Genomic DNA, 12,418 nt, shown 5'->3' with positions numbered 1-12,418 from the left:
AGAGAGAGAGAGAGAGAGAGAGAGAGAGAGAGAGAGAGAGAGAGAGAGAGAGAGAGAGAGAGAGAGAGAGAGAGAGAGAGAGACAGAGACAGACAGTGAGAGACAGTGACAGAGACAGAGACAGAGACAGAGACAGAGACAGAGACAGAGACAGAGACAGAGACAGAGACAGGAAGAGGAAGAGGAGCACATCTCAGCAATAATTCGGCGTTATCCCATTGTGTGTTCGTGGAGGAAGGCGAGCCATTGTGGCGAGTGTGCCTGGTGTAAGAGAGGAATGCGGTTGGCAGATTCGTTCATGAGAAGAAACTGTACGAAGGTTTGTGGGCCTTTAATGAAGGAGGACCACCCATGCGAATTACCACAAACATTTCCCACCCAGAGCAGCTCGACACCATTTTGGGTGCAGGTTTTCATGCAGTAACTCGGAGGTTTTAACAATGCCAGGCTCATAAAGGATGATCTCTGGACGAAGCTAAGTGCCAAAATAAAGGGAGAGATTATCTATTATTAACCTCCGCCATCGAAGATGGATGGAGGTTACTGTTTTCACCCCTTTCTGTTTGTTTGTTTGTTTGTTTGTGAACAGTATTACGGAAAATCCCCTTGACGGATTTCGACGAAACTTGGTGGGGGGGGGGGGGTTATGTCTGGTCCAAGGGTCATGCCATTAGATTTTGGACTTGGTCCAAAATCCAATATGGCCGCTATGGCGGCCAATTTGAAAAAATATTTGAATTTTTTTTTTGCATTTCTACATGTGTTAAGTGATTTCCAACCCCCCCCCCCCCCCCCGCAAAAAAAAAAAAATTGTTAGAGAAAAAAAATTTTGCAACTTTTTTTTCAACAAAATTTCGATTTCTTTTTTTTGCATTTCTACATGTTTTAAGTGATTTCTACCCCCCCCCCCCAAAAAAAAATTGTTAGAGAAAAAAATATTTTGCAAATTTTTTTTCAACAAAATTTCGATTATTTTTTTTTTGCATTTTGACATGTTATAAGTGATTTCCAACAAAAAAAACATTCCAAAATTATAATTGCGTCTGATTTTGGAACTTCAGGTGGATATACCCACGTAAATCAATTTGTGTCTCAAGGAATCTCGTTATGACGAATGAAGTGGGTATGTAAAAGTTAAAAGTAAAAGGGAAAGTTGCAAACTATAACTCTGTGAGCACTGTTGACGTTAAATTGAATGAATAGGATATCAGGTTCACTTGGGTGACCTAGCAGTATTGGCGGTGGAGGTTTTGCACTCTACCGAGTGCTCCCCCTCTCGTTTTATAGGGTGGTGGCTTGGGATCCTCGGGGTCCTGAGTTCGAGCCCCACTGGCCACTGAATTAACATCAGTGGGGTTGACTCAGCCTATCATCCTTCCGAGGTTGGCGAAATGAGCACCAGTATACTGGTAATTATCCCTGTGTGTCGAAGGTGACTAAAGGATTGGCGTCAGGAAGGGCATCCGGCCCTAAAAACGTTGCCACAACAAAGGGTACCATGATTGGAGCCTGCAAAAAAGCTGACCTCTGCTCAGGGATAAAGGCTTTAAAATGGTGTGATGATGATTTTATTTTATTTTATCTTTCCCCTTCTCTGCTTCTGTAACTATGTGGAGGCATCTCAAAATTAGCTCAAGTTCACCTCACATTACATTTGATATATTAGCATTCCACCCATGCTTTGATATATTTTTATTATTACACTTTGATTTACTTCCTTTACAAACTTTGATTTATGTTCATAAAACCCTATTTATTAAGATTGCTTGTGTATGTCTATTCATTGTGGGTTCGAGTATAAACCCTAGTGTTCCGTCTGGTAAACTCCTTTGCCGCCCTCCATCTCGCATATGCTATAATCTCCAAGGATCACATGTTCGCCTCCAAAGTAGAACCGTTCGACTATCCATCCAAGTCGGTCTTAACCAGCTGGACACGACAGTATTATCCGTGCATGTTTGGATGAGGCATCTTCCAATATTTCAGAGTTCACTGAGAAGATTTGGGATGAGGTGAAAGTCTGTGTGGAGTAGTGGAAACACGTCGATGGACCAGAAAAAGATTTTTCAGAGCATCACACTGGTATTTCGTCATAGGAATTGAATGCTTTGATGTCTTCCACGTATGGATATCACAGAAAATGTTATGCACGATCAACAAATATAGACTCAATCGCCAGACCAGAGAAAAGGCTCAAAATCAGTGCAAGAGGATGAGGAATCTCAATCCTCGTCAGAGGAAGAAGTTGTTGAGCCACCGAAGAAAACATTATGGTCAAGTCGTGCAGCCAGTAGTGAATTGAAAAGACAGGAGCCTCCAAAGAGGTCAACTCATATCCTATCTCCCACCTGCATAATTTGCAGAAAGAACATCCTCCTCCAATAAAAATTGTGGCCACAGCTATAAGCCAGGCAGACATTCCCATCACCCAGTGGACCCAGTTAACAATGTGGCTCTTCAATGTGTTAGGATGAGGAAGGAACAAAGCCATGCCCGCCTGAACCACAACCAGTATGATGACAATAATTCCCGGGTACGCATGCACGCCGGCAACCGTATTCCACCACCCATGATAGACAAAAGCCAGACAAGCAGCCACTATGGTTAATGCAACCGCCATCACCATAGCTGTCCTTTGGATCTGGAACGAGACTTTTTGGGAGCACAGGTGTTGAGTGAGCCATACGAATCAATATAAATCGGGCCAGAAAGATTCCAAAACTAACCAGGACCAACAACAATGTCACCATCAGAGCCACGTGTATTTTGAGGTACGGTTGTCCACGTCTGCCAATCACCTCAACTGGTGGCCCAGTTGGTATGAAGGGGGCTAGCCACAAAAGCCTGGTGATCATGGTGGTGTACCATTCCATTATGGGCATATCCATCTGCAGGAAAAGGAAACAAGGGTTCCGCAAAATATATTTCATGATTCACTTCTTAGCAAGTGTTCACCTCAGGCAGAGATTCCTGAGAAAGCTCATCTCCCTCATCCATCTCCTTCTTACCTCCAATCCAACAATCATCATCCAATGATTTACTCCCCACTCTACATTCCGCCACTTCAAACTCCTTCTCAACTACTGGATTAAAAGAGCACTGACAAAGTCCTTCATAAAGTTCAGCACGGTTCTCATTGCCAAAAAGACCAGTGTTTGGCAATTCACCTTCACCATGCAATTCATCCAGCTTGATATCCCTTGCTGATGAATCTATAGGACTGACATCTGGAAAGGATTCCTGGGGTACATCAGCAACTGCAAGTTCATCCAATGAAAAATGCTGTGCATCATCTTCATCACTGGAATCCTTTACATTCACACCAAGTGGGAGCATTTTCTCTTGAAAGCTTGCACTTGACTCACTTTGGTTTGGTTCAAGATGAGCCTCCTGCTCAATCAACAGAAAGCCACAGCTGCTTCAACTCTCCTCCTAAAACACATTTTACTTGTGGTTGTTCCAATACTGGCTCAACAAAACAAACTTCAAAATCTGCCCTCTTACAAGGGCCAAGTTCAGGAAGCAATTCTTCAGGAAGATCACTTTCCTCATCCAGCACCTTCGCAACTTCAATGTCATTCTTCTTCACAATATCCAATGTGTCATTCCCTACTGTACAATTATCAAAAAACATTTCTCTACATCCACTCTCAACTACAGCTCAACCATCTGCATTACAACAGTGAGAGGCAATCGACTCGTTCTAACCTTCGGCCTTGGCATCACTTTCACAAAGTTCATATATAGTGAGTAATTGGCTTTCACAACTATGATCCAGATAGTTCTGCTCTGCAAATTCTGCAATTGGTTTTGCAAATTCCTTTCAAAAATATCACTTCCCCACTTGTCAATTAGACAAGCATCCTGCTCTTCCTCTTGTGGTCCATCTGTGACTGTCAAACCACCTTGCACTTTTTCAAATCGGGCAATTCTCTCTCCAGAGTTTGCATCAGCAAGCTCACTTTCGATTGTTGCAAGATCAGCCACTTGTTTCGCACTTGGCATGTCAACGTTACTGTCGCTCTCCTCTACTACATGTTCTGCAAATGTTTCAAACATGGGCTCTTCCAAATCTGCTTGACCCTTTTCAATGCAGAGAGTCCAGTTTAACTTCACTATTGGCTTTGTACGAGTCAATCGGCCCAAGCATGGTCCCAAAAGAACCATCAACATCACCACTGAGAAGAACAGAAACTTTTGGTTCAAACACCTCTCCTTTGATGGCATTTTCCCAAGTGTTCAGACGCTCCTGGAACACCTCATCCATCCTTTCCACAGTCCATTGCGACCCCCACAGACCTTTATCAACTAACACTACACCAGCTCTTGTTCTGTTCCATGGGTTTCCAACCTTTTCACCTCCTCAGTCAAACCACCACCCTGGCACTTACAAAATCCCAATTCCTCTTCCTGCATTTGCATTCTGCCATCCACACAAGCACGATAGCCCTCCAAGTCCTTATTTACTTTGTCAATTCTTTGATTTGTTGACCCAATTTTTTCTTCCAACTTTTCCCTGAATTGGGTCTCCAATTTTGTTTTGAATTCTCCCTGTCTGTCCTTCATTTGGAGTTCCATTCTTTTCTCTATTCCACCAGCCTGGTATTGGCTCAGTGGTTAGGGTGGCGGCTTGGGATCCTAGGGTCCTGACTCAAGTCCTGACTTGACTCAAGTCAAGTCCAAGGTCCGAGGGCCCGTCGGCTGCTGAATTAATACACCAGGGGGTTGATTCAGCCTGTCATCCTTCTGAGGTTGGTGAAATGAGTACCAGTTCCAGTGTGTGTACTGGTAGAGGGGCACTGCATCAGCGACACAGTTGCGCTTCAAGAAATGATAGCTACCCCGGCAGCTAAGCTGCCATACGACCACCACCTATATTCCACCAATTGTTCATTTAATGCCATTACTTTTTTCCATTTCCTCCATTTCACTCCTTTGTTCATCAATTCCGTTTTCCATTACTATCATGTTATTCCTTTTCCCTACTCCATCAATTCATGATCCCAGTTCCTGTGTTATTCCCTTGTTAATTTTGTTCATTTGATCACTCATTCCCTTCATGTTCCTCTCCATTCCATTACATTTTTCCCATCAATTAATTCCTTTTTTTTATTCATTTCTTCCATTAATAAATGAAAAAAGTCCTGGTTGGACATTGCACCCGCTCCCAGCATCACCCGTGGAGGAGGGGGGGGCTGATGCACGGGACGGGGAAAGCTTCCTCCCCCAAATTGCTTCCTTCATCACGACTACTTTCCCACTGAAACGCCATCTTACGCATGCCCGCCATTTCAAGTGCACATTCAATCTCCTCAGAAAAAAAAATCCCCCTTAAATTTCCAAGCATTCTATTCTCCTGCTACTAATTATCTATAAAATTTGTACCTCCGTCACGACAACCCCTTTCCCTCGATGGGAGAGAGATGATCGAATAAAAATTTACATTCCCAATTGTTTGTTTTTTTTAAGCTTAGCTTGCTCCGACACCACCCATCATGGTGGGGGGAGGTTGGCTAAGAAAAATCCTACTCCGACACCAGTTATCCAGGGTTCGAAAAATCCCACTCCTGATTAACTAACCACCTTGGACACGCAATCTGGTTTATCTCCCATTCCTGACACAGATGTCGTGGACTGTTAGGTTATCACCAACCTGGATGGATAGCCAAATGGTTTTACTTGGAGGTGAACAACCGAGCTCCTTGAAGACTATGGTGCATGCGGGATGGGTTGCAAGGACGCGTACCAAAGGTGTTCACCAGGACGGAAGAACATGGGTTGAAACTCAAACCCACAAGGAACGGACAAACACAAGTGAATTCAACAAATGAGGGTTTAAGGAACATAAATCAAAGTAATAATGTAAATAAATCAATGCGTGAGGTAATGAAACGGGAGGTAAACTAAAACCAAACTTGAGACACCTCCACAGTCACAAAAACAGACAAGAGGAAAGGTTAATTAAAAAAAAATCCTCCCTTTATTCTGGCACTTTTTTGTTTTTAACACATTGTTGAGGCTTCTATGAGAGCTAACACACAGAACATACAAGGGGAGCAGGACACCAGAGGGGTGGGAGAGAGAAGGAAAAAACAGTGTGGAACAGAGAAACGAGATCTGTGGAAGGGAGAGGGATGAGGCAGGGAACAGAGGGTAAATAAGATGGACACTACAGGGACTTTCATGTCCTTACACGACGGGGACTTTCAGGAAGGAAAGCAGGGAATTTGAATGATGCAGGTTTGGGGTGGATAAGCGGGGATTAAAAAGATTGTGGTTTTGGATTGGGGAAGATAAGAGATGGTGGTGAACAGCTGTTTTGAAGACCTGGAGGGAAGAGTGGGGTTGAAGAGAGTGTGGTAGTTTGTTCCAACGGCTGGAAAAAAAGAGGAATGAAAGAGTGAAGGTGGGCAATGATTCTTGATTTTGGAAGTTTTAACAGAAGGCGTTTGCTGGTGGACCTTGATCACCCTGTGGAAATATGGGGGGACATATCTCAGACAGAGCAGGGGGGGTGAGGCCAGAGAGGAGATGCTAGAAGACAGAGACCACCGACCTGCCTACGGTGAGAGAGTGACAGACCCAAAGAGTCAGCCTCATCGCGGGAGATACCAATTGTCCTAAATGCCTTGGTTTCCACAGTGTGAAGCCGAAAAAAGGAGACAGGTGGGAGCACCAGCCCAGAGGGGTGAGCAGGACTCCATCAGGCTGCATATGAAAGCTTTGAAAGTTGTCAGGAGCTCAGGTGTGCCAAGGAAGGAATTTGCATGATGGAGGATGCCCAGTCGGTGACTGGCTTTGGAGGCCAGCTTGGAAATGTGGCTTTCCAAGAAAAGATCATGACAGATAGTGAGACCCAGAAGCTTGAATAAAAGGATTTCTTCAGAAGGATTGTTGAGAGAGTAGATGGGGGGAGGTGGATGGGGAGGGGGGGACTTTTCAGACATTCCTTACAGAGAGACATAGTGAGAGTGTGAGATTTGGCAGGATTAAAGACATGTTCCATGTGCTGGACCAGCTTGTGATGTTATCCAGGTCTCCATACAGAGAACAAGCTGCTGCTTGCTGGTCTGAGGGATGACAGTTGGTACAACCAAGGATGGAGTCATCAGCAAAGAGATAAAGAGGATTTTCCAGAGATTCGGAGAGATCATTAATGAAAACCAGAAAAAGAACAGGGCTGACAAAGCTTTGCATTCAGAGATTCTCTTTTAGGTGCCTGGTGATCCTTGAACTGCATCACCACCCTGCGGGAAAATTAACCCGAAATGGTGCCAAGTCGTTCTCTGCATGGGAAATGCACCAATTGGAACAAAGCCGCTCTCCATGGCCACATATGTGAAGTAATTCACACGGATGGGCTCCCTTGGTTTAGGGCCCAGAAATCGCCATACAGTGTCTTTTCATGATCGAGATTGCCGACGCCACTCCCTCCAAGCTACAGACACAGACACAGACACAGACACAGACACAGACACACACCCCAAATGTGCCGCCTTCTCCTCGATCACACAACAAGGGCGACTATCGTGGCTATTGTTGAGAGACGTGCTTTAGTCCTCTCCCAATAAGGCATACAACCTTAGCAACTCAGCCAAACAGACAATGGCCAGCATCCTGTTCCAGCATGTGAACAAATTTGCCCCAGCATGAAGATGAGAATCACGCAGCCTTCTTCACCATGTTGAGGAGAAGCCAGAGAGGTCTTGCGTGTTCTGACCACTGTCTCCACAGACTCGCAGTCCTCTCTCTGATCATTCCCCCCTCTGACATCACACTGACCAATTTTATAGCTGGCCTTGTAAATGCAAAAACATAGGAAAAGGTCACAGGGGGCAATCACATACTGGGAGAAACTAACCTTAAACCCTACCTTATTTACACAGCACCACCCCCCATGTGGTGACATGTAAACAATCTTAAGCTGGCAGTTTTCCCAACTTAATTTGCATTGAGATGACTCCTACTTTTCCACGGACCATGCTCCACTACACAATCCAACCTTTACAATGAAATTCCTCCATCTACCCCACAAGCATAGCAATACTATGGTCTACAAACCTATCAATCACCTGATCTGAGTTTACATTCTTCATTCTTCATTCATTTTCACATTTACGAATCTTTACGACAAGAGAAAGAAATAGTGAAGGTTCAGAATGATTTATATGAATTGTTTATCCTTCATATGATGTTGTTTATCATTCATCATTCCCTCTTCATTCACCCCAATGATCCCCAGAACAGGACTGGCTGTGCCTTCCATCCCAGTCTATGAACACAAGCAAAGTACAAAGTTCAACCAAAGGTCTATAATAGAGGTCAAGGTTCACCTAGAGAACATCAGGTGCACAATCATGGATTATGACGACACTATGTTGTTACCCCCCCCACCCCCTCAAAAAAACATCCCCTTCCCACTCACCAGAGGGTTCGCAACTTTGTTTGAGGTTTCAGGCCTTCCATCAATCCCTCCAGTCCCTTATCACCGATGGGATTTGAACCCAAACTAATGGTAAAGGAGGGAAGGAGAAAAACCCTGAAGTTTTCATTCCACTAATAACATGGAGAACCTTGGGAATACTTTCACCATTTCAATAATTATGTTTATAAATCACATCAACACCATATCATGATGCAATTACAACATCGTCCCTCTCCATAAACAATTATATAATTTTGAATGATAACCCAGTCCCTCTCCATAAACAATAATATAATTATTGGATGATAACCCAGTCCCTCTCCATGAACAATTACATAATTATATGATAATAACCCAGTCCCTCTCCATAAACAATTATATAATTATTGAATGATAACCCAGTCCCTCTCCAATGAACAATTACACAATTATATGATAATAATCCAGTCCCTCTCCATAAACAATAATATAATTATTGGATGATAACCCAGTCCCTCTCCCTAAACAATAATATAATTATTGTATTAAAACCCAGTCAATCTCCATAAACAATTATATAATTCCAGAGTTTTTATATATTATTTATATAACCCAGTACCTGAGATATAGCAATATTATTTATGAGTTCAAGTGCCAATGTGATGCTTGGTATGTAGCAGAACTACCCAGACTATGACAGAATCAAACAGCATGTCCCTTTGTCATCAGGAAAAACACAATTGGTCTCAGCATCAATCCTATCATCGTGTGCATCTCCTTTGGACAGCATTTGATTGAGAATGCAAACTGTGCTGAACATTATAATGTGGATTCATTCAAGATATTCAGTAGAGGATGAAGTATAACACATCTGCAAATACTAGAAGCGACATTTATCTATTCCATGGACCCTATGGTATGTCGGCAAAAAGAGTTTATCCACTCGCTTTGCTTACTTGTGCAAAGAAGAAGATGGAAACGAACTTGTCTCATGATCACAGATGGTGATGAAAAAGATTCTACAACAGCCTTAGTGGCTCTGCCTCAGACTCTGCAACCTCCAATTGGAGAGATGAACACTGAACAGGCTCCTCCCACCTCGACCGTTGGGAGATGATGCGTCAGTAAAAAACGTTCAATCATAATTTGCTTTGTTGATAGGTGTCTATTAGACTGTTCTTCTTGATTACTCATTCACTTTGTGCGAATTTCACCTGATGAGAGCACAATGAAAACTTTGTGGTTTTCTTTTTATGGTAATATGCTTCAAAATGTTTCTGTTTATGTCTCGGTTAAAGTTTTGTCATACCAAGCATCTTTTTAATTATATAATTATGGGATTATAACTCAGTACCTCTCCGAAAACAATTGTATAATTCTGGGATAAAAACCCAGTACCTCTCCAAAAGTAATAATATAATTATAGGATTATACCTCACTCTCTCTCCATAAACAATTATATAACTAGAAGGGCACACGGTGGAGCTCATTCCTCCACCACATAATGCCAGATCCATGAGAACGTAACGGGCCCAATAAATTTTTTGAAATATCCTGCTACATGTAGTTTTGGCCGGATCTCTCAATGGTGAAGAATCACTTTAAACATCAAATAATTATCGTATCCAGGCCTGAATTCGTATCTTCACCAAAATCGAAGCAATTTGGCGTGGTCAAACACCCAACTTGCCCACTAAGTTTCATGTGAATCCCTCCAAACTTTTTGAGATATAGTGCTTCATATAATTTTAGGCCCTTTCTCTCAATGGGGAAGATCACTTAAAAATTATAGTAGTTGGATCTGGATCCGGATGGTCACCAAAATCAAATCAGTTCGTCCTTGTCACACTCCCAACCTGTACACCAAATTTCATCCTGATCCGACCACATATTTTTTGAGATATCCTGCATGCAGGCAGACAGACAGACAAACAAACAAGAAGAAGACATCATGCAGAGCATGATACTCAAAAATCCATAAAACTATTTTGACTTCAAAAATAAATAGTGGCTGAATTCAATGACCAAAGAGGCAACTCCTCTTCAAATTTCAAGTCAATCAGATGAAAATTGAAAATTTTAGAAATTCGGCCTAAGTTGTTGACCTTTTGGTCGATGTTGACCACAAAAATAATTGGCTGGATTATTTCAATGACCTGAAATATGAATCCTCTTCAAATTTCAAGTCAATTGGATGAAAATTGAGGATTTTATAAATACCGCCTTATTGTTGACCTTTGTTCTATGTTGACCTTAAAAAAAAATGGTTGGTTGAATTCAGTGACCAAAAATATATATCCTCCTGTAATTTCAACTCAATCGGATGAAAATTGAGGATTTTATAAATACCGCCTTATTGTTGACCTTTGTTCTATGTTGACCTTAAAAAAAAATGGTTGGTTGAATTCAGTGACCAAAAATATATATCCTCTTGAAATTTCAAGTCAATTGGATGAAAATTGAGGATTTAAAAAAGTACCACCTTAGTTGTTGACCTTTGGCCTATATTGACCTTTTGACCTCAAAAACAATAGGCTTCTTCCTTATGACAAACTCTACCATGTGGTGAAGTTTCGTGAAGATTGGTTTAAAATTGTGACCTGCAGGTGACAGACAGACAGACAGATAAACAAGACAGCCAAACAAGACAGCCAAACAAGACAGCCAAACAAGACAGCCAAACAAGACAGCCAAACAAGACAGCCAAACAAGACAGCCAAACAAGACAGCCAAACAAGACAGCCAAACAAGACAGCCAAACAAGACAGCCAAACAAGACAGCCAAACAAGACAGCCAAACAAGACAGCCAAACAAGACAGCCAAACAAGACAGCCAAACAAGACAGCCAAACAAGACAGCCAAACAAGACAGCCAAACAAGACAGCCAAACAAGACAGCCAAACAAGACAGCCAAACAAGACAGCCAAACAAGACAGCCAAACAAGACAGCCAAACAAGGCAGCCAAACAAGGCAGCCAAACAAGGCAGCCAAACAAGGCAGCCAAACAAGGCAGCCAAACAAGACAGCCAAACAAGACAGCCAAACAAGACAGCCAAACAAGACAGCCAAACAAGACAGCCAAACAAGACAGCCAAACAAGACAGCCAAACAAGACAGCCAAACAAGACAGCCAAACAAGACAGCCAAACAAGACAGCCAAACAAGACAGCCAAACAAGACAGCCAAACAAGACAGCCAAACAAGACAGCCAAACAAGACAGCCAAACAAGACAGCCAAACAAGACAGCCAAACAAGACAGCCAAACAAGACAGCCAAACAAGACAGCCAAACAAGACAGCCAAACAAGACAGCCAAACAAGACAGCCAAACAAGACAGCCTAACAAGACAGCCTAACAAGACAGCCTAACAAGACAGCCTAACAAGACAGCCTAACAAGACAGCCTAACAAGACAGCCTAACAAGACAGCCTAACAAGACAGCCTAACAAGACAGCCTAACAAGACAGCCTAACAAGACAGCCTAACAAGACAGCCTAACAAGACAGCCTAACAAGACAGCCTAACAAGACAGCCTAACAAGACAGCCTAACAAGACAGCCTAACAAGACAGCCTAACAAGACAGCCTAACAAGACAGCCTAACAAGACAGCCTAACAAGACAGCCTAACAAGACAGCCTAACAAGACAGCCTAACAAGACAGCCTAACAAGACAGCCTAACAAGACAGCCTAACAAGACAGCCTAACAAGACAGCCTAACAAGACAGCCTAACAAGACAGCCTAACAAGACAGCCTAACAAGACAGCCTAACAAGACAGCCTAACAAGACAGACTAACAAGACAGCCTAACAAGACAGCCTAACAAGACAGAATAACAAGACAGAATAACAAGACAGAATAACAAGACAGACTAACAAGACAGACTAACAAGACAGACTAACAAGACAGCCTAACAAGACAGACTAACAAGACAGACTAACAAGACAGACTAACAAGACAGACTAACAAGACAGACTAACAAGACAGACTAACAAGACAGACTAACAAGAC

The 12,418-nt window shown here is 42.6% G+C and overlaps 1 protein-coding gene across 3 annotated transcripts in view; it reads right to left on the bottom strand.

The window, feature by feature from the left end:
- LOC147033686 (NACHT, LRR and PYD domains-containing protein 12-like) overlaps positions 1-12,418 on the bottom strand; it is a 143,868-nt gene that overhangs the window by 17,957 nt on the left and 113,493 nt on the right. For all 3 annotated transcript variants that reach the window (XM_085871805.1, XM_085871806.1, XM_085871807.1), the window contains one exon: positions 8,426-8,509. In XM_085871805.1, the coding sequence (XP_085727931.1) occupies positions 8,426-8,509 (84 nt within the window). The remainder of the gene's footprint in view (positions 1-8,425; positions 8,510-12,418) is intronic.

The sequence above is a fragment of the Eptatretus burgeri genome, chromosome 2 (genome assembly GCF_056783735.1).
Source record: "Eptatretus burgeri isolate ZD-2024b chromosome 2, Ebu_testis_v1, whole genome shotgun sequence".
NCBI lineage: Eukaryota > Metazoa > Chordata > Myxini > Myxiniformes > Myxinidae > Eptatretus > Eptatretus burgeri.
Note: the sequence above shows the minus strand (reverse complement) of the source record. Positions and strands in the feature narration are given on the sequence as shown.